Genomic DNA, 22,546 nt, shown 5'->3' with positions numbered 1-22,546 from the left:
CATATACAATTGTCCACAAAGTGCTATGCAGAAAGCACAAGACTTGCTATCTGCATAAAAGAAATTCCGCTATTCTGCAATTTAACCTTTTGGTAAGTTCAAAACCCTTTATGATAAAACTTCAAATGACAATCTACATTTTTAATGGTGTTTGCAGTTGGCTATGTCAAACTACTGGCCGAAATCAGTTGGGCTTCTAGTAACTATTAACCTCCGAAACACCATGCACGGTGGATCAATTCTTACTTTTTAATTTCCACATTGTTTAAGGTAGAAAAATAAAGCAGTTAAGGTCAAACCACTTATCCTCAATAACTAAGAACTTATTCAGGCCTGAGATTAAAAAACATTTAGCTTGTCTGAGTTGGGTTCCGTCCATTATTTAATTTCTAGGCATTCAAGTTTAATTACATACCTGACTGTATTTAAAGAAATCCTTCAAAGTCTCTTGATGTTTCTGTATCTGCTGCTGCAGTGTCATCTGTCTCTGTACAAGCAACTCTTCTTGGGCTTTTTGGCTGTGATGCAGAACTTGCTTTTGTAGATCCAACTGCTTCTGAAATTCCAGGTTATCTTGCCGAGTTAAGACAGGTGGTGAACAACTCAAAAGCCTATCTCGAAATCTGGGGATCACAGAATTGCTGGAGGGAGCTGCATGTTCATTCTTAGAGGAACACAATCCACAACTGTTTTTAGATTTAACTTCAGCAAAAGGCAGCGGAATAAATGAACGCTCTCTTTTGTGAGCTGAAAACAAAGAGGGAAGAGCATGCTCAGAAGACTCACTTTCAGTCCACTGTGTGTGTTTGTTTAATAGAAGTTCTTCCTGGACTTTCTCATTAGAAAGCACCACTTCCCTTTGTAAGTCCAACTGTGCTGTCGAAATGTCTTGCTGATGCAGAACGGGCTGTGGTAAACTCGAAGGTCTGTCCTGTGATGTTGAGATTTCAGGGTGACTTACAGGAACAGTACTGTTACATCTGGGTACAAAAGGCTTTTGGATTCTTTCACAATCGGCAACAGGCGGTGCTACCTGGGATAAGGGTGAAGAGCCAGTCTGCTCAGATGAGACCTTTTTCTCCAGTTTACTTAGTCTTTGCAAAAGTAATTCTTCTTGGACTTCCTGTCTAGATCGAATGGATCTCCTCTGTATATCTAACTGCTGCTGAAGTGCCTTCAAATCACCCTGGTGAGGTTGGATAAAATGCTCAGCAGGTAACTTTTCCTCAAATTTATACTGTCTGGGCAAAACCAATTCTTTCTGGGTTTTCTTGCTGCACGGAAGGGGATTTCTTTGTGCAGACAAGTGTTCTTGTTGAAGTGCAATCAGGTGATCTGGCTGGGTTAAAACAGGTTGTGATAAATCTAAAAGCCTGTCAGGCAATCTTGGTATCTCCAAATTATCACTCTTAGCTGAACAAGGTTCTTGGACTCTTCGAGATTCACTAAGGGGTAATGAAACAAATGAATGCTGTGCAACTGGGGGTAGGAAGGAAGAGGCGCCAACCTGTTCAGGAGATATTCTTTCCTTCCACTCACTCTGTTTATGCAAAAGTAATTCTTCCTGAGCTTCCTGTCTAGATTGAATGATAGCTTCTCTCTGTATAGCTAACCTTTCTCCAAGAGCCTTCAAATTATCTTGTTGAGGCTGGATAAGTTGTGATATCCTCAAAAGCCTATCCTGCAACTGTGGGATCTGAGAATGGCTTGAAAGAATTTTAGTATCACTCTCTGTTGAAAGGGCTTCCTGGGTTGTACCAGATTCAGCAGAAGGTAATGAGGTAAATGAAGGCTGTCCTAACTGGGGCAGGAATGAGGAGTCGGTCTGTTCAGAAGATAGAGTCCCTTGGGTTTTCTGGCTAAAATGAAGGGCCTCCTTCCCCGGGCCTAGCCATTTGTGGTGTTCCTCCAAATCATCCTGTAGAGGTAGTATATGTTGTGGAAACCTCAGAAGTCTTTCCTGAACTCTCGGGATCTTAGAATGGCTTACAGGAACTGTACTATCACTCTGGACTGACATAAACTCCTGGACTCTTTCAGACTCTGCTACCTGGGACAGGGATAAAGAGGTGCCAGTCTGTTCAGAAGAAACCGTTGTTTCTAATTCACTTTGCTTGTGTCCAAATTCCTGGGTTTCTTGTTTAGCACCAAGTGTCACCCTCTGCACGTGTAACTGTTCTTGACGTGCTGTCAAATTTTCCCACTGTGGCAAACTACGAGGCTGGTCCTGAAATGCTGGGAGTACCAAGTCACTTGAAGGAACGGTACTCTCCTTCTCAGATAAAGAAATTCTTCTAGGCTCAGCTTTAGCAGAAGGTTGTGAAGCAACTGAACACTGAGCAACCACTGGTGGAAATAAAGAACTCATCTGCCCAGACGTACTGTCTCCCAAATCCCTTGGTCTCTGCAAAAGCAACTCCGCCTGGGCTTCAGGCCTCGCCTGAAGAGCGCCCTTCTGTGCCGTCGGCTGTTCTGGGAGCAGCTTCATACTATCATGCAAAGGTAGGAACTGCTGTAGGAAACTCAAAGACCCATCCCGAGATTGCTGGATTTCAGGCTGGCTTGAGAGAAGTCCCTTCTCACTCTCAGATGAATACTGCTCCTGGGTTTTTCCAGAATGAGTGCCGGCAGAAGGTCGCAAAGTCAATGTATGCTGAGCCACCTGAGATGGGAGAGAGGGGGGTTCAGTCTGTTCAGACCATATTCTTCCATCCACTTCACTCTGTTTATGTATACATAATACTTCCTGGGCTTCTCGCCTAGCCTGTTGGCTGTCCCTCTGAATATTTAACTGTTCTTGGAGAAATTTAAAATTATCTTGCTGTGATAAGATAGGCTGTGAAAAACTCAAAAGCCTATCCTGAAGTCGTGGGACCCCAAGATGGCCTGAGGAAACTGCAGTATCATCTCTGATTGGAAAAGATTCCTGGATTCTCCCTGATTCAGCTCTGGCAGAAGGCAGTGTAGCAAATGAATCCAGAGGTACTAATGGAAGGGATATCGAGAGGCCAGTTTGTCCTTCCAATTCTTTTCGTTTGTGCAAAAGCAATTGTTCTTGAGCTTCCTGTCTTGACCGAAGAATTTCCTTCTGTCGGTCTAACTGTTCTTGGAGAGCCTTCAAATTACCCTGCTGGGCTGTGATATTCTCTGAGAATGGCAAAGACTTATCCCGTATTTGGCTGATTACAGAAGGACTTACAGGAACTGTACTTTTGCTTATGGTTGGAAAGGGTTCCTGGATTTTTCCAGATTCCACTGTAGCAGGCAGAGAACTAAAAGCACGCTCAGCTGCCAGTGGTTGGAATGAAGAATGTTCAGTTAGCTTAGAGGGTATATGTTCATTGTTCTCTGAGAATCTTTGCTGGGAGTCTAAAGTTTGAGAAGTTGTTGCCGTAGACGTTTCAGCTATTTCTCTAGGATCGTGTAATATTCGCGGTCTATCATATGACAAAGGCTTTGAAAGTGTATGAGAATCTTTATGAGGCAATTTATAGTCTCCCTGTTGTACTTCACTCTGTGAGAATTGCTTAGGCTGTTCCTCTGACTCCAGAGACTGCTTGGCTAAAACATCTGAACTCAACTTGGGTCTCTGACCTTGGTCCCAATGCTCTGATATAACAGTGGGTCTTTCAGATTTCTGTGGTGGTACTGTTACAACAGAATCAGATACCAATGAAGTGGCTAACACGGGTGGGTACTTTGCTTTTAACATAGTCTGATATTCGAGTAATCGCTTCCTGGCTATTTCCACAGACTGTCTGTGAAACCTACCAAAAACAAAGACAAAAAACAAACATTGTTCTTTCTTGAGGAAAACATGCCCTATATTCCCAAGTGTTCAATTAACCCAAGTATTAAATTTAACCAACAGCAATTCAGGGTTGGCTATTATGACAAAAAAGGAACAACATTCATATTGACCTCTGAGAAACCTCTACGTTGTAGTTCCAAGAGAATCCCGATTAGATAGTCATATAAACCAAATAATAAATCCTGCAGATGCAGCCACACACTATCACAAGAAACCGTACCCTAGCTAATACCTGTTTTGCTGTAAAAGCTGATGTTGATAGTTACGAATCATCTGCCTGTGATTATCTTCATCGGATTTGACGGCGCGTGATGCTGGAGCAGTGCCGACCTAGTGAAAGACAAAGCTACTAGTTGAAAGGCAAATCTAGAAACAAGTCCTAAAGTATTTTACATAAACTGAAGTTCGATGACTGTAAACTTTCACATAGCTTTATTTTTCATACAAAAGACTGGCACTTCCATTATGAAGAAATGAAGTAACCCATCATTCTCCTTTAGTGCCAAGCCCAAGAGCTCAATGTACACAGTACATATAAATCATGGTCATATACGATGGCACCCTCTAGAAACTGAAAGGTAAAAGCCATCAGGTTTGTGTAAGTATACCTATATCTACACACACACACACCTACAGCACTAAAAGAAAAAAAATTACCAAATAAGATTAAAAATGCATTTCACTTTCCTGAATGCTAAGATTGCTCATATTTTCTTATCCCTCAACAATCTACGTAGGGATGAGATTTCCTGCATCTTACCCCAGTCTGTTGAGTTCTTTTTCTTTTTTCTTCTTCCAGCTGAGCCCTGAAGCAATCAGTTTCTAATTGTAACTTCTGTTGTTCAATTTGTTCAAGTAATTCCAACTGCTTTTGCTTCTGCTCTTCGATTTCCATGATCTAAGTAACAAAAATACTACTGATTAACGACAAACTCAACAAAAGTTTACATGCATTACATTGAAAGGAAACCGATCTCATCACCAAGAGTACCAGCTGTCGAGAAGAAAGTGGTAATGTTTTCTCTCTTATTGCCACTGTTTTATCTGTTATGATGCTCGACCAAATTCTGTGCTCGCACCTTTAATTTTCCAGTGTTCTCGGTAAGAAAAATGACTAGAGAAATTAAATACTAAGGCCTCACAAATAATTTGATTTCTTAGGCCCACCCATGAAGGGGTGCAGTTATCTAGAGGTCAAATAAAACATGAGCAACATTCTGTGTCTTTTCTGTCAGACATGAAACAGATGAAGACAATGGCAGAGGGGTAACACATAAACTCTAATAATTACACCAACACACCAACACACACACACAGATCCAAGTAATTAGAACATGCCAGAGGAACCTCGAGCTTCTTGAGCACGGGACTAGTGTGACTGGTTGCCTGCTAAAGAGGGCATCTCGTACAGTCCCTAGAACACACATAACAGATAAATACTTACTGAATAAGTAGAACAAGGAATGAATGTGAAGTTTTATCATGAGGAACACTTCCACTAGAGATAATGAAGAATGATCTGGTTTTGAAAATAAAAAATGTCTCAATGTGGTATTTTACCTATTCCTGATCAGGCAGTAGTGGCTACGGCCGAGTTCTTGTCTTCACCTTCCTTTCTTTCCCTCACTCATAGGAGCCACTGAATTTGGACCGTTTATATTTCAGTAGTACCTCTAGAAGTACACTGGCTACGTGTGACTATTAAAATGTAAATGAATTAAAATTAAGTAAAACTTAAAATTCAGTTCCTCAGTGGCGACAGTCACATGCCAAGTACTCAACAGCCCATGTAGCAGGTACCATACTGGACACAGATATGGAACATTTCCACAGCAGAGAAAGCTCTATTGGACAATATCACTTTAGAATATTGATTAGAAAACACTTATCTGAGAATACTGGCTCATAGAATTCTCACTCCCCAACTGTATTTATATAAAAAACTATGACTATAAACTGGCTTAGTAACAATTAACCACCTTTAAGGTAATTTGTGTTAAAAAAAAAAAATCTTTTATTAAAGCTGATGGGACCAAAATTATAGTTAAGGAGGTTGAATTTACAATTTTTCTTCTGAAAAAGAGTATTTCAGAAAAACTTTTGAGATTTATAAAGCCTAGCTGAGTATCTAATATTATGACAGGGACTCATTTATTCAACGAACATTTATTGAGCACTTACTATTATGTATAAGGCACTGAACCAGAAACTATGTAAAATGAATTGAATTTTTAAGAAAGACAGTCTCTGTCTTTAAAGAAAAATGGTAAGTTTTACAGGGAAAATAAGATACATACAAAAGTATTAAATACAAAACAGAATGTAGTAAGGGTTAAATGAATAGTTTATAAGCAGAGATGAAGTCCTTTCTAACAAGGTAGAAGAAACAGTGTCAAAAGTAGCCAGATAGGAAGACAAATTTCATTGATCAAACAACATTATGGTACCTAGCCGAAGAAAGAAACCTCTACAAATAAAAAGTTCAGATTACCTGTTTCTGCCTTGCTGCCATTCTAATTCTGGCTGCTTCTTCTTGAGGATGAAGCAGAACCGAACTCTGAGCTACAGTTGTGATGGGCTGAGTCTCATTTATTTCTAGGAGAATCCCCAAAAATTAGTTTCAATAATTTAGAATTTTGACACCACTATTATTCTCTTTGTTCATTTGTCACATATGTAATTGTATTAAACAAAGAATGTTAAGCAAGCTTAATCTGAGAATGTGATAAAAATACCTTGTTCCTTTTCATAGTCTGTATCCAATGAAAGTGGTTTCTCTTCACTACTAAGTGGTCCAGAGTCAACTGTTAAAGTATCACTTTCAGCAACTGTAAAGATACATTATTATGAATGTATTATCACTGTCAAGCTTAAATCTGAACAAAATAAAACAAACAAACAAACAAAAAACTTGCATTCAGATTAACAATTCAATTTTGGTTTATCTATACGTCTTATTTAGTTAAGATCCAGTCATGTTCCAGATGACCACATATTTTATCCATTAAACTTGAGCCTAATAAAAGAAGACTGATGGGAGACGAAAATTGTGAACCAAAAGGAAAAAATGAAGAATTGATTAAAAAGGTGTACTGATAGTTCCCAACACGAGAAAAGCATAAAAGAGTAGAATAAGCAAGGTACCAAAGTTTAAAAAAGAGAAGCTTAAGGAAAGTCCATTTTTATTTTAAGTTTATTTTGAGAGAGAGTGCAAATGGGGAAGAGGCAAAGAGAGGAGGAGAGAAAGAATCTCCAGCAGGCTCTATGCCACCAGCACAGAGCCCAAAGAGGGGTTCAATCCCACAAACTGTGAGATCAGGACCTGAGCTGAAACCCAGAGGCAGACACTTAACTGACTGAGCCACCCAACTACCCTCCTTGACATTTTTAGATATCAGGATTTTGGTTATTTATTAAATCAGAGCAGAGAAGGAAGTTCAGTCAGTTTTTCTGATCATATCAGGGGAGCCAGGAACGCTGCATCAGGCACTCATTCGTTCACTCACTCACTCATTTATTCGGCACCTACTTATGTGCTGCATGCTGGGGACACAGTGGCACATTTTAAAAAGGTGGACAGGAGGCTTTACAGGCAAGTGGGAAGACAGAAACATTACATATTCACCTTTCATCTTCAGAAAAAATTATAAAACTAGAAACTGGTAGGTGCTATATAAGAGAAATAAAGGATTATATAATAGAGTACTATAAGCGAATCTGAATTAGGCTAGGGGCTCAGATGAGATTTGTCTTAGGAAATGACATTTAGGCGGACATCTGAAAGGTAAGGAGGAATCAGCTGGGTAGAGAATGTGGGGATGTCTAAGAATGAATATAAGGTGTAGTCAGACAAGGGGGAGAAAGAAGCAAGATGAAGCTGGAGAAAGCCCACTCATACAGGGCCTTTCAAAAAATTAACTTGGTTATGACTGAAGATGAATCCCCCTTTTACTGAATTCCGAAATCATATTCTCTCCTACTTTGTTGGCCAGCCCTTTCTGCTACTTTGCCGTCTGCCCTTCTTTAGTTATCTGCTAAATGCTGGAGTCCCTCAAATGGTCTCCTAAGTCCTCTTCTCACCAAATTCTTTCCCCTGAAAGAGTTCCCATGGCTTTAAATATCATATATACATCTGACTTTCCAAACTTACCTCTCTTGCTTTAAGCTACTCAATTATTTCAACAAATACTAACAGCATTTTTTTACGCACAAGGCACTTGTCTAAGCCTTGGGGATACAGCAATGAACAAAACCAAGTTCCTACCCTCAATGGAGGTTATACCAGGATTGGAGGATGTGCAGGGTGGACAGAGTGTCAAGGCAAGAAGCAAATAAGCCAAGAAAGTAAATTTATGGTCTAGGAGATGCTGGTAACAGCTATGGAGAGAAAGCAGGGTAGAGGGGATAGGGAGTGAAGGGTAAGGGGAATGGGGGAGAGGAGTAACTTGCCATTTTGTATAGAGTGAACAGAGAAGGCCTTTCTGAGAAAGCCAGGTCTCAGCAAGTATCTGAAGGAAGAGTAAGGCACAGAAATATCCAAGAGCATCCCAGCCAAGACCAGCAATCTGCAAAGACCACGTGAGTCATGTCTGCTGTATGCATGGAACAACCAGGAAGACAGTGCGTATGGTGAGTGGCTCAGGAGGGAGGTGTGGCTGGAAAGGAAGTCAAGAGGAAGTAGGGTGAGAGAGGTGGTGGGAGAGAGGTGTGTGCGCGAGCAGATTATGCAAGGCTTTGATGCCACTATAAGCACGTTGGTTTTAACTGCACGAATTGGGTAGTTGTTGGAGGGCCTCCCCGAGAGTAATGACATGAGGTGATTTGTGTTTTAACAGGATGACTCTGGGATTACACCACAGCAGGAAGGTACAAAATCTGAACACAGAAGATGGTTAGCAGGCTACTGCAAGAATCCGCACTGGACAAGAAATTTAGCTTAAACTAGGGCAGTAGGTGGTGAGAAGTGGTGGCACTGTGGACAGGTTTTGAGAGTGAGACTAAAAGGATCTGTGACAATTTGGTTGTACGATATAAAAAAGGGAACCAGAAGGACAGGCTTTTTGGCTGCAGCAAGAAAACTTTATTGCCACTTACTGAAATGTGGACGAGTGTAGGAAAAGCAGGTGGGTATTAGAGGGGATATTAAGAGTTCAGTTTTGGAAAAGTTTATGACGATTACACAGGAAGATGTCAAATAAGACATTTAAGTAAATGAGTGGGGTTCCAAGGAGAGGCCAAGGCTAGAAACACACACTTCGAAGATGGTAACGTAAAGTCATGACATTGGCATTTAGGGAGTGTGAAAAGATCTGAGAAACAAGCTCTGGGGGCAAGGACTCGTGGTTGTAGAGATGAGAAGAGCAGCGAAGGAAATTATGAAGGAGGAGCCAGTAAGGTAAGAAGACCAAGAGAAGGTGGTATCAAGAGGTCAAGGGAAGAAACTATTTCCAGAAGGTTTCCTGTTGTACTTAGGATAAAATCCAAAATCTAGACATGAGCTATAAGTCACTTGGTTCAGAAACTTGGTAGCAAAATATTTCCATACAAATCCAATCACATTAAAAAAAATACATAGAAGATAAAGCTCTAAGGAAAAAAACAAATCAAAGAGGAGTTATGTCATTACGATTCATTTGTTAGTCTGTAACTTCAGACGCTGTTGTGCTTGACTTTTGTAACTTCTGGAAATGTATTTAAAATAACCTTTTTGTCTACCAAAAAACGCCCTAAATTCTTGAAGAGTAACAAAGAAGCCAAATCTCTGGTGGGAATGTGAAATAAACATGCGACACAATATAACACGCGACACAATATACTCAAAAGCTGTTAACATGTTCATATTCTTTGATTCAGGAATTCAAGAGTTGTCCCTAAGGAAATAAAGATGTGGACAAAGACTGCTAAAAGGATGCTCTCTACAGCACAAAAAAATAACAAGAAAAATTAGAAATACGCTAAATATTTTAACCATAGCAAGCCGGTTAATTTTGGTTCATCAATTACTGGACCTAAAATAGACAGCTGACCCTTGAACACCACCACAGTTAGAAGCCAAACCCCCAATTATAACTTCTGACTCCCCCAAAACTTTTAAAGAATTTTAGGTCTATTTATTTTTGAGAGAGAAAGACACACACACACACACACACACACACACACACACACACACACACACACAGTATAAGCAGGGGAGTAGCAGAGAGAAGGACACGCAGAATCCAAAGCAGGCTCCAGGCTCTGAGCTGTCAGCACAGAGCCTGATGTGGGGCTCAAACCCACAAACTGTGAGATCATGACCTGAGCCTAAATCAGATCCTGAACTGACAGAGCCACCCAGGTGCCCCCTGTCTCCCCCAAAACTTAACTACTAATAGCCTACTGATGGCCGGGTGTCTTACCAATAATACAGTCAGCTAACATATATTTTGTATATTATAGATATTACATACTGTATTCTTTTTTTTTTTTTTTAAGTTTAATCATTTTGAGAAAGTGAGAGACCATGAGCTGGGGAGGGGCAGAGAGAAAGAATCCCAAACAGGCTTTGTGCTGTCAGCACAGAGCCCAACACGGGGCTTGATCCCACAAACCGTGAGATCATGACTTGAACAGAAATCAATAGTTGGACGCTTAACTGACTGAGCCACCCAGGTGCCCCTATATACTATATTCTTAAATACCTAACTTTTTAATTTTTTCTGTACTTTTAGGCTACGCAGTTCGTACGTGAGTTTTTTCAAATCATCGTCATCACCAAAAAAATCTTCTAATATGTTTATGGAAAAATCCACGTATAATTGGGCCCACGTAGTTCAAACGTGTTTTGTGCCAGGGTCAACCATATATAAACAATACTACCATGTTAGTGTGTATGGAAGGAGATTCACTAAGGTTTTTAACATTTACTGCCTTGAAGTAGCAGCATCATGGGCTTTAAAGCATTTTCTTTCTTTGACCAATTATTCTTTGATTTTTCAGATACCATATTTTTGAACAACTTAAAAAAGGTCTGTGTGCTACAAAGATCAGACTCTTGGAGAGAATCACCTTGTTCCTGCCCAGAGGATAATGTTCTATCTTCGTCAGCAATTGCTCCTGATTCGACTGTTGGGGCTTTACTCTCAGTCTCACTAGCAGTGGTAATCACTTCGTTTTCGTTTTCGTCTTCAGACGTGGACTGAATCGTCCAGAGAGATTTTTGGCTTCGGATCTTATTTAATAATTTTTTAAAAAGAATTTTTGAAGGAACCTGGTGGGTCTTCATTGATAAGGAAGCTCAAAGAAAAGAAAAACACTTATTCAGCATCTGTTATATACCAAGCAAATTATTCTACCATTATACTTAGTACCTGCCACACTCACTAGTTATAATAAAAGCACTTTATTATTCTCTACATTTATAAATTAGCAGCATATACAATGCTATTTGGCCCCCATCACAATTTTATAACCAGGAAGAATTTTCAATTTAAATTCAAACAAAAACACCAAAATTCAACTATTTTCCAACAATATGCATGCAATACAAATTTCAAACTTAAAAATGTTTTCAGGAAGATGTTTTTCTGTTTGCTAAACGATGACAGAATGCATACTGTTTAATTAACTTGTGGAAGATTAGCATTCAAAATATGTACTATAAGGTTTTATACTCTATTCTAGAGACGAGACCCAAATATGGGACGCTCGGCGCAGAGCCGACGACATGAGGCTCGATCCCATGACCCTGTGATTATGACCTAAGCCAAAATCAAGAGTTGGACATTCAACCACCTGAGCCAAAAAGCTGCCCGGGCCCTGTACTTCCTAGTAGGCTACAGAGGAAAACAGAACTAGCTAGAACCTTAAAAGACAATCAGGTGCTCCCGAATTATCCCCGGTACGATCGGGAAAATTTTGCTCAACTACCTTCATAAAGAGATCCCTTCAGTCAAAAACAAGATTCTCATTTCCCCAAACATCCTTCCATATGGGTTAACAGGACAACACCAAAACTCAGTATAGTAAAAACAACTCTCTAAGGGGACAGAACTGTGTTGCAAATACATAGTTCTCTGGCTTAATCAAGGAATAAAATTAAAACAATCTACTGAAGGCAAAAACTGGCAAACTATGGTTTTGTCTGACATACTTTTTAAAAAATGTTATAATATGGGACGCCTGGGTGGCTCAGTCGGTTGAGCATCTGACCTCGGCTCAGGTCATGATCTCATGGTCTGTGAGTTCGAGCCCCGCATCGGGCTCCGTGCTGACAGCTCGGAGCCTGGAGCTTGCTGTGGATTCTGTGTCTCCCTCTCTTTCTCTGCCTCTCCCCTGCTCGTGCTCTCTCTTTCTCTCTCTCTCAAAAATAAATAAAAACATTAAAAAAAATGTTCTAATTTTAACTTACAAACAATAAAGTACACAAAACCCAAGTGTACAGCTGAAAAAATTTTATATATATCTACGTAATGCAATCCAGATCATGATGTAGAACATTACCAACACCTATAAGGCTCCTTCATACTCCTTCCCAGTCAATACACCCCTAAAGATAACCACTGTTCTAACCTTGAAACCAGATTAGTTCTGTTTACTTTAACTTCGTACAAATATAGAATTACACTTAGGTATTCTTTTGTCTGGCTGCTTTTACTCACCATTAGTTTGTGATTCACTCATATTTAAGAAATTAAATCTGTGGCCAATATTTAAAAATAAGGATTTTTAAACCAATGAGATTCCTAGATGCTTTCGAAAAATCAAGAGAGTTGGCAACATCAAGCGAGCAATTCCAAATGGGAACTGCAGGGGCTGAAAAGTAAGTGTTCCTTTGGATATGGCAAGAATTACAATTCTGACAAACTAGAGATCTGAATAGTACTCCCAATTAAAAAACGGAAAGAGCTGGATGAAACAGTAAAAATATCTTCCTCAAGGCACGGCTGATCTGGTAAGAAAATCGAAGATTCTGCAGTGGCCAGAAATAAAGTGTAGGCAGGAATTCTGGAAGGCAAGTGAGCCCTGAACCCATCTTCTCATGTTTATGAGACACCACAGTCACCGTACACCGTTCAGAGGGCAGTGTGGGCACAGGGGACAGGGATAGAGCCTACAACGTAATAAGAGTCTCACCCAGCAATCTAACAGAGGACCCACATAAAGTTGGAACACCGAAGGGCTACCTAACCAGTGTGGGGTAAAGATGATAAGAAAGCTTGAGTGGTTTTGAACAAAGGTATGGAGGGAAAAAAGAGATCAAAATAAAGAGAACTTGGTCTCTAAAGAGATGTGAAGTAAGGGGGGCAGTGTTACATGTAAGTCGCACCGGGCTGGCTTAGATAACCGCAGACTGTGGGACCATTCGCTAACGTTGAGGAAGACAACGTTTCAGTAGACAAGGGAGGATAGATTTATCATCAGACAGGGAGTTTTAAGTAACTGTGAGACAGCCAAGTGACAAAGTTAAGAATGGTGGAGACAGGGGTGAAGTTTAGAAGAGAGGCTGAAATTTGTGCTGCTCCTCATGATACATGAACTATTTACTAGTTTTTTCCTATTAACAGAGTAGAAACTCTGTGGTGACTTGATGAAAGTCTAAAAATAATGCTGAGTTTTCAAATGAACTTAGAGTTGAGTATCTAACTTAAATAATCTAATAACCTATGTACATGTGAACAAAATGACTTTCCTCCCACATATATGAAAAGGATCGTTAATGATGGAAATCTAAAAACATGGTTTCCTTCTTCTGTCACTCCCATCAGTATTAGTTATTTGTTTGCACTAAAATTAGACCAGACTTTCCTACTGGCAAATTACTAGCATTTTTTCCTATGAAATATTGTAATATTCAGCCCAGGAGTGTTTACCGTCTGCTTCACTAGAACATATTATTTCGGCTTCTGTCACTGGAATGTTCTCAGTTTCTGCTAAATTTTCTTGTTCCATTGAGAGGTCCAGTTCTTCATCTTGGATCGGATCAGTCACAGTAGGCAAAGGTTCTGGTTCAAGGCGCAAAATCAGGTTTCCTTTTACCTCTCAATAAAGAAATAGAGAGATAATGTTTCCATTCTGAAATGACCAAGAAGAACTTGAGCATATAATTTAAAGGCCGTCATGGTTTCCAAGTCTAACCCCTGAGAGCTTCTTTCAAACTGAGAAGTCATTTCAAAATAACGACTGCTTCAACAATACAAATGTATTTTCCCACCCAAACACTTCTAAAAGCATTGTTGAAAGCGTACTGAAAGGGTCTTACTCCTGTCTGCGTCATACAGGTCTTCAAAGGCAAATTCCAGCTCCCTCTGCCGGTCTTCTTTCATCTCACTGCGCTTGTACGCAAGTTCAACTAGCTGCGGGGGCATCTGTGCCACAGTCTGTCTCCTGCGTGCCAGGTCGTCTTGCTGCAGCTGTTCGAGTTCTTTCATTACTTTCTCCTGAGTCTTCGAGAACGGAGAGACTTAATCAACACCAGTGGAGGCACAGACCTTAGACAGGACCGTTCACAGGAAGGGCCAAGTGGAGAAGTCACAAGGAACAGGGACTGGGGTTCCCTCCCCACCCCCCTCCTGTGTTCTACCACAAAGAGTCATTAATTCTTCACTCCAAAAAAGTTTACTGGAAGCCAGATACCATGCTCGATGCTAGAACACAACCTCACTCCTAGACCAGAGGAGTCTCATAGAACAGCCTCAGAGAAGCACCAAGACCCAGAGTGACTGGCTTAACAGATATTTCGTGTTACTTCACACTCTTGTGAATCCCCATGATGAAACAGGATCTATCTCTAGGTCTTTAAGCCTAAGAAGGTAGGCTAATATGAAAGTTTAAACAGAATGTTTCAGTGAGGTTATCTAACTGAATTTTAGTGGTGTAAGATAGTAAGGGAGGATAAGGGAAGACCTCTCATCCCTTGAGTTGAGGATTAAGGCAGATAAAAGTGGGTGGAGGAGTACACATAAGAAATAATTACTGCAGCATGGAGGTATAGAAAGGAAGGCATGGGGCATTTGGAGAAAATACACTGCTATAGGTAATGGACAGACAGGGTACCGAGGGCAAGGATGGTTAAGGGAAAAAGATAATATAGGAGAGGTATGCAGGGGCCAAATACTATTTACAACAGACACTAGCAGGAAATGAGATCCCAGGACACAATGGGGTCTGCAGCAAAAAGGTTCACACAGGGAAAAGGAAATCCTCTACCAGTGGTTTTGATGATTGCAGGTTTTGATGACCATTCTCATGTAAGAGACACTGAGCCTACAAAAAGGCAGAGAGAGAGCCATGTAACAGTGTTCGCCAAGTGGTGATAGACACAATGCTACTTATTCTTTCTTTTAATTTTTTTTAATGTTGATTTATTTTTGAGACAGAGAGACAGAAAGCAAGCAAAGGAGGGCAGAGAGAGAGGGAGACACAGAATCCGAAGCATGATTCAGGCTCTGAGCTCTCAGCACAGAGCCCGATGTGGGGCTCGAATTCACAAATCGCGAGATCATGACCTGAGCTCAAGTCGGACACCTAACCAACTGAGCCACCCAGGGGCCCCACAACACTACTCGTTCTTATTCTTATGTCAAGTTTTATGACTCACTTTTTTTATATTAAGATTCAAACAATCCCATTCAATTTAACTTCAAAGTTCTTTGAATATACTCTTTCTAGCTCAGCGCGAGTACGGCATATTATTCTACTCGAATCATTTATATTAACATCTTCCGTCACCACTGACATTTGCTGTGAGCTTATGAAATTCCAGGCACAATTCTAAGGGCTTATTAAACTCATGTAATCTTCAAAACAGACAATGAAACAATTCAGAGATGTTCGGTAATTTGCCTGAGGTCAACCAGCCAAGCAGTGAAGAGAAGAAATTCCAGGCAGACTGTGGAGTCTACCTTCTTAACCACTAAACATTACTGATTTGTGGAACAATGTGTTCAGTTTGATTGTCTTTCACATTTTTTTTTCTATCAGTTTAAGTCTTAGGATGAGAAGTATTGGTAATAATTCAGATAATCAGTTCTTTTAGTCATAATTTACTCCCAGTTTATAAAGACCTAAAAATTTAACTGAGAAGGTCGTGTATGAATCAGTTAAAACTATACCAATGAATTTTAAGGCTTTTATTTCTTCTTAATGTTTATTTACTTATTTTGAGAGGGAGAGAGAGTGTGCACAAGCAAGTTGGGGAGGGGCAGAGGGGGAGAGAGAGAATCCCTAAGCAGGTTCCGCGCTGTCAGCACAGGGCTGAACACGGGACTCAATCTCACAAACCGTGAGATCATGATCTGAACCAGTATCAAGAGTCCAACGCTTAACTAACTGAGCCACCCAGTGGTCCCACTTTAAGGCTTTTAATTCCCACAGAAGCACTTAAAAACTCATTCTTCACATGAGTGTTTAAAACATCCAAATGCATTAGTCAAATACATAAATCATTTGACTTCTAAAATGAGTTGTTTTCTGCTATGTTCCAAGGATAAGGATAAGGATAAACACTGAACGATAATAAGCATGACAGAAGTAAAGCTAAACTTATAAAGCCAGGCTTCATTATACATATTTTAGAGCTCTGTGACACTTTTTCAAAGCTCTCTGATAGGAAGAACCATGACTCTACTTCTGAATCAATACTCTGCAAAGTCAGCAAATGCTTTGCTCAGTAAACATTTAGTAAACAGAATCCCAAAATTCGCAGAGCACAAATGCAATTCATTAAATGAGAAAAGTGATTAATTTCTCTTCAGGCCATTTTTGGCTGATTAAAATATTAAACTTTTAATAAATTCATCATTGCAAAAAATGTTAGAACAGCAATATACTACTGTCAGTGAGAACTGCTTCATCCAACCTGAATGTGAAATGGGAAATTTGCAAAGACAGGAGTCAAAGAGTGTACTTGCACATTCTTCACACTTCTGACCTCTGAGCCCGTCCACTAATCAGTTCTACAGCCTATTGGTACGTCTACAGCCAGGATTCTTACCCGAGCCAAGTGGATCTTTTTCATTGCTTGGAAACCCCGCACATGCGCCTTTTCACACTGTTCCATTCTCTCTTGTGCTGCTTGTTTTTGTCGTTCTTCCAGTCTTTTCACTTCTTCTTCAGCAGCCACACGAGGATCTGGCTAGCAGTCAATCAGTACATTTCAGAAAATTTAAAAATTGTGAAACAAAGTGATAACTAAATAATAACTTTAAAATCATGCTTCCCTATTTAAATAAAATAGGAAGAGTTGTATTTTTAAATGCCCACAATTATCAACTGTATGTATAAATGAAAAATATCAAATTGTTAGTGAAAGTTGAACAAATTCATTCACTTTAAGCCAGATTACACTATACTCCTCCAAACACATTCCTCCATTGTTGTTCTGTTCCGAAACTCCATTAAAATAACAGTGTTGTCAGCACTCACAAAGCTAGCAGTGAAGAACCCACACGCATCAAAGGTCATTTAGGGAAGCACTGAGATCTGTCTTTGGTTTTCAGTCAACAGCTGCGGCTGCTCTTCAACCTCAGGGAGGCCAAGTCACCAAAACAGCTACTTTAAGATAATTTCTGACTTCCTAAAACTTGTGCATAATCAGAGATTATGTGATTGTACAGTCAGCTATTATCTCACCAAGCTAACAGTGGTAGCAAACAGGAGGGGAAAGGGTATATAACCTGGATTTACTGTTGAACCTGAATGTTCACTTTCAAGTACAGGTTTAAGCATTACAAATGTGTCTTTAAGTAAACATCTTAAAAAGCATAGTAAATGCATCCTTTATATGCTGAAATTCTAAGGTGAGCTAAGAACGATGACTATGAAAGCTGTTTTAGTTGAGTCAACACAGGTATAAAACTGTGCAGGTCCACTTATTCATGGGTTTTTTTCCAATAATTATATTCGAAAAATTTTTGGAGATTTGCAACAATCTGAAAAAACTCACAGATGAACCAGGGAGCCTAGAAATATCAAAAATATTAAGAAAAGTTAGGTATGTCATGAATGTGTAAAATATATGTAAGGTACTAGTCTATTTTATCATTTACTACCATAACTGATATAAAAAGTTAAAATTTATCAAAACTCACACACACAAGCACTTATACACCAGATGTGGAGGCACTCACGGTCGAGAAATGTAAACAGACATAAAAATTTAATGTTTAAGTCATAACTGCATAAAATTAACTGTAGCACGTACTGAACTATCATCATTATTTATTTATCTTTTATCTGTATTTTTTAGAGGCAGGGGAGAGGGGCAGAGGAAGAGAGAGAGAGAATCTTGAGAGAGAGAGAAAATCTTAAGCCCCAATGCGGGGCTCAATCTCATGGCCGCAGGATCATGACCTGAGCAGAAACCAAGAGCAAGACATGCAACAGACTGAGCTACCCAGGCACCCTGTATTAATTTTTTAGCCACTTCTGGTTGCTGTTGCAGTGAGCACAAATGTTGTGTCTGCTTAAAACACTGTGACACCAATCATTTCTACATGAGCAATTTACCTCTCCAGTTAACTGCATATGGTAAAAAGTGGTAAAGAGTGATGTCTTGTGGTTCGTGTGTATTTTTCATCATGTTTATTAGGGCAGTGTCATAAACCTTGCATAACATCATGGGACCCATACAAAGTACCACTAGTGATGCTGGAAGTACTCCCAAGAAGCAAGGAAAAGTCATGGTATTACAAGAAAAAGTTGCACTGCTTCATATGTCCTGCGGATTGCGGGCTGCAGCTGTGCTCGCCTGCCATTTCAGGATAAATGAATCCAGGGTAAGAACCGTGGTTAAAGAAGAAAAGGAAATTTATATAGCTATAGTTGCAGCTACAACAGCAAGCATGAAAACTTTGCACTATTTGTAAAATAACTTTTTATCTCATACTGAAAATGAAGCTTTTATGTGGGTGCATAATGGCTAGAAGAAAGGCAAACATATAAACTCTAATACAATTCAAGAAAAATTATATCCCTTTTGAGTCAATCAATATTTGTGCAAATCTACACAGAACACCAGGCAGAACAAAGGTTAGATTAAATCAATACTATAATTTCCAAAAAATTTATTTAGGGAATTAAAATGCATAAAATTAAATAAAGTAATCTTTAAGAACACCATTTCATTCCATTTAGGCCATGACTTAAAATTTTTTTTTATGTTTTATTTTATATTTGGGAGAGAGAGAGAGAGCGCATGCACGAACAGTTGGAGGGGCAAAGACACGGAGACAGAATCTGAAGCTGTCAGCTTCAGCTGAGCTGTCAGCACAGAGCCCAATGCTGAGTTCGGACTCACAAGCAGTGAGATCATGACTTGAACCAAAGTCAGACTCTCAACCGACTGAGCCACCCACACCAGGCCATGACATTTTTAAGAAGTGTTGTTTGGGGGCGCCTGGGTGGCGCAGTCGGTTAAGCGTCCGACTTCAGCCAGGTCACGATCTCACGGTCCGTGAGTTCGAGCCCCACGTCGGGCTCTGGGCTGATGGCTCAGAGCCTGGAGCCTGTTTCCGATTCTGTGTCTCCCTATCTCTCTGCCCCTCCCCCGTTCATGCTCTGTCTCTCTCTGTCCCAAAAGTAAATAAACGTTGAAAAAAAAAAAGAATTTAAAAAAAAAAAAAAAAAAAGAAGTGTTGTTTGGGAATTCACCACACCATTTGAAGGTGAATTAATAGCAGAATGTCAATTTTGCTAAACCAAAACTTTAAGGGAAGGAAAAATTTCAAAAATACACAACATTCACAATATTCAGTCCAAACACAATGAGGTACATAAAAGATATGAAGAAAATAAAGGGTTAGAGTGCCCAAACTTCAAAACAAGATTTTACAAGCATGCTTTAGGAAGACAATCCCTTATAGACTTGTGTTAATGACACTCAAAATTTAGACAAAAATCTTGTTGAAATAATTGTTAGATTAAATTTTTAGCAGCTGAACTCAAAAGGTACGTGAAATTTGCAAAAACTGTGAATCCCACACAAATTTTCTTTTTAGAAAACATGTTTCTAAAAAACTCTTCCATCAATTAAAATCTGCAGTGCACACAACATGATATTATTAAATATGCTACTTCTGCATCTTGTACGTCAGACATTTGGACAGAAATCTTTTTAAGTAGGACAGCAGGGTAACTGATGAATTCAACTGTTTCTGCTTTTCTTGTCTACAGACATTTCTGGGTCTCACAGCAAACAATACAGTGTATTTGACTGGAAAAATACTTCTAGGGACAAAAAATCCATTTTTAACAAGTTGCTATGCAACTGTCATGGACAAAGGAACAAACACAAGGAAAGCCATGAGTAATTTAGAAAACGCAAACATGTTTTTCTTTATTGTGTGCATAGAAAGTAAATGTAGCTAAACATAATTCAGAGAATAACTGGCTCTAAGTGGGGATACAGGAGACTACCTCATCATTCTTAAGCCAAAGACAAATGTTATGACATAAAAGATTTTAGAACTACTTTATCAGGCTATTCAAATGAAACATCTTACACTTGTACATGTTAAAAAGGCTGACTGAACATATGAAAGTTGTTTATTTACAGAAAGCTGCTAAAGAAATAAGATGCAGGGGTGCCTGGGTGGCTCAGTCAGTTAAGTGTCCAACTTTAGCTCAGGGCATGATCTCACAGTTTGTGAGTTTGAGCCTCATGTAGGGCTCTGTGCTAACAGCTCAGAGCCTGGAACCTGTTTCTGATTCTGTGTCTCTGTGTCTCCCCCTCTCTCTGCCCCTCTCCAGCTCATGCTCTGTTTCTCTCAAAACTAAAAAACATTAAAAAAAAAAAAAAAAAGGAACAAGGGGCGCCTGGGTGGCTCAGTTGGTTAAGCATCCAACTTCGGCTCAGGTCATGATCTCACAGTCTGTGAGTTTGAGCCCCACATTGGGCTCTGTGCTGACAGCTCAGAGCCTAGAGCCTGCTTCAGATTCTGTCTCCTCCTCTCTCTGCCCCTCCACTGCTCACGCTCTATCTCTCTCTCAAAAATAAACAAACATTAAAAAAAAAATTAAAAAAAAAAAAAGGAACAAGATGCAGATGAAAAATCAGAGGTAATTTTGTTATCCTGAAAACCAAATACGCTGCTCCACTGTCACATTTTAAACAGGTTTAAAGACAGATTTTTTTTTTCCTAAGTAATGGTATAAAGTAGCAAATAAAAGAAATATCAGAATGCTTTAGTTTATGGGACTGTTTTTATAAAACTACAAGTACTGATCCAATCTTCAATCCAGAAATTAAAGAGGAGAGAGGTCTTTTATTTACTATCAAAGAGGAAAGTTTAATAACTTACTGTAACCCCATCAGCGGTACCCTATACAACAGCTAGGTAAAAAAAAAAAAAAAAAAATGTTTTTCTTCATCAATCTTATTTGAGAGAGAACATCTACTTAATACTGCAAAATGTGGTATAGTAACCACAAAAGCAAGTTAGCCACAGACTGAAGTTACTGTCCCTATGTTATAATACTATTAAAGCTGTAATAACAATACGATTTTAAACAAATCAAGATTTATTCTTTTTCTTAGAAGTTAATTCTATGATGAGAATATTCATCTATCTCAGGTTTGAACTGAATATTGATTTTAACATCTGCCAATAAGTAGTTAACCAAAATGTGTATTTGCTGCACTCTAAACTTCATAAGAAAGCTATACTGGGAAAGTTTGTTTTCTTAGTAGCCAAATATATCCAACATGAAAAGAAATTAAAATCCAGTTATAAAGAAATAGCAATTATAATAACAAGGATTACCATTTATCACTCTTGAGACTGGCAATAATTTCTAAACCATAATAATCCATACAAGGGAATAGATAAGGGTATGATAAGATGCCCATTTTCATATGTTGCTGATACTTTTTAAAAGGCAATTTAATGATCCATATCAAGTATCTGTATCAAATGTTATAATTTGGATCCAATAATTTCTCTTCCATGAGTCTATTCTAAATATACCTCAGAATTATACACAAAAATTTACAAGATTATTATGTTTGCATTATTTACAGAAGCAAAAAGAAATGAACAAAAGAACAATGGTTAAATAAACTACGATGCCTATAAAAATTATGTTTTGAAAAGTATGCATATATGGGAATGCAAACTGGTGCAGCTGCTCTGGAAAACAGTGGGGGTCCCGTTCCTCAAAAAATTAAAAATAGATCTACCCTATGACCCAGCAATAGCACTGCTAGGAATTTACCCAAGGGATACAGGAGTGCTGATGCATAGGGGCACTTGTACCCCAATGTTTATAGCAGCACTTTGAACAATAGCCAAATTATGGAAAGAGCCTAAATGTCCATCAACTGATGAATGGATAAAGAAGTTGTGGTTTATATATACAATGGAATACTACTTGGCAATGAGAAAGAACGAAATATGGCCTTTTGTAGCAAAGTGGATGGAACTGGAAAGTGTTACGCTAAGTGAAATAAGTCAGGCAGAGAAAGATACCATATGTTTTCACTCATATGTGGATCCTGAGAAACTTAACAGAAGACGAGGGGAGAGGGGAAGGGAGAGAAAAAAAGTTACAGAGAGGGAAGAAGGCAAACCATAAGAGACTCTTAAATACTGAGAACAAACTGAGGGTTGATAGGGGGTGGGAGGGAGGGGAAAGTGGGTGATGGGCATTGAGGAGGGCACCTGTTGGGATGAGCACTGGGTGTTGTATGGAAACCAATGTGACAATAAATTACATATAAAAAAAATTAAAAAAAAAAAGTATGCATATATACTTATA

At 39.2% G+C, this 22,546-nt stretch overlaps 1 protein-coding gene across 8 annotated transcripts in view; it reads right to left on the bottom strand.

The window, feature by feature from the left end:
* The window catches only part of CEP295 (centrosomal protein 295), a 56,972-nt gene that overhangs the window by 17,709 nt on the left and 16,717 nt on the right, over positions 1-22,546 (bottom strand). For 4 of the 8 annotated variants that reach the window (XM_040489616.1, XM_040489617.1, XM_040489619.1 and 1 more), the window contains 9 exons: positions 16,785-16,925; positions 14,052-14,235; positions 13,663-13,830; positions 10,859-11,086; positions 6,547-6,639; positions 6,303-6,406; positions 4,572-4,709; positions 4,044-4,141; positions 416-3,767 (listed from right to left, as the gene is read on the bottom strand). In XM_040489616.1, coding sequence (XP_040345550.1) covers positions 416-3,767; positions 4,044-4,141; positions 4,572-4,709; positions 6,303-6,406; positions 6,547-6,639; positions 10,859-11,086; positions 13,663-13,830; positions 14,052-14,235; positions 16,785-16,925 — 4,506 coding nt within the window. Of the gene's footprint in view, positions 1-415; positions 3,768-4,043; positions 4,142-4,571; positions 4,726-6,302; positions 6,407-6,546; positions 6,640-10,858; positions 11,087-13,662; positions 13,831-14,037; positions 14,236-16,784; positions 16,926-22,546 lie in introns of those variants that run through there. The other 4 variants (XM_040489620.1, XM_040489621.1, XM_040489622.1 and 1 more) reach the window with 4 other exon arrangements.

The sequence above is a fragment of the Herpailurus yagouaroundi genome, unplaced genomic scaffold, assembly GCF_014898765.1.
Source record: "Herpailurus yagouaroundi ecotype Mexico unplaced genomic scaffold, PumYag 180, whole genome shotgun sequence".
NCBI lineage: Eukaryota > Metazoa > Chordata > Mammalia > Carnivora > Felidae > Herpailurus > Herpailurus yagouaroundi.
This window is presented reverse-complemented; position numbering and strand designations above follow the sequence as displayed.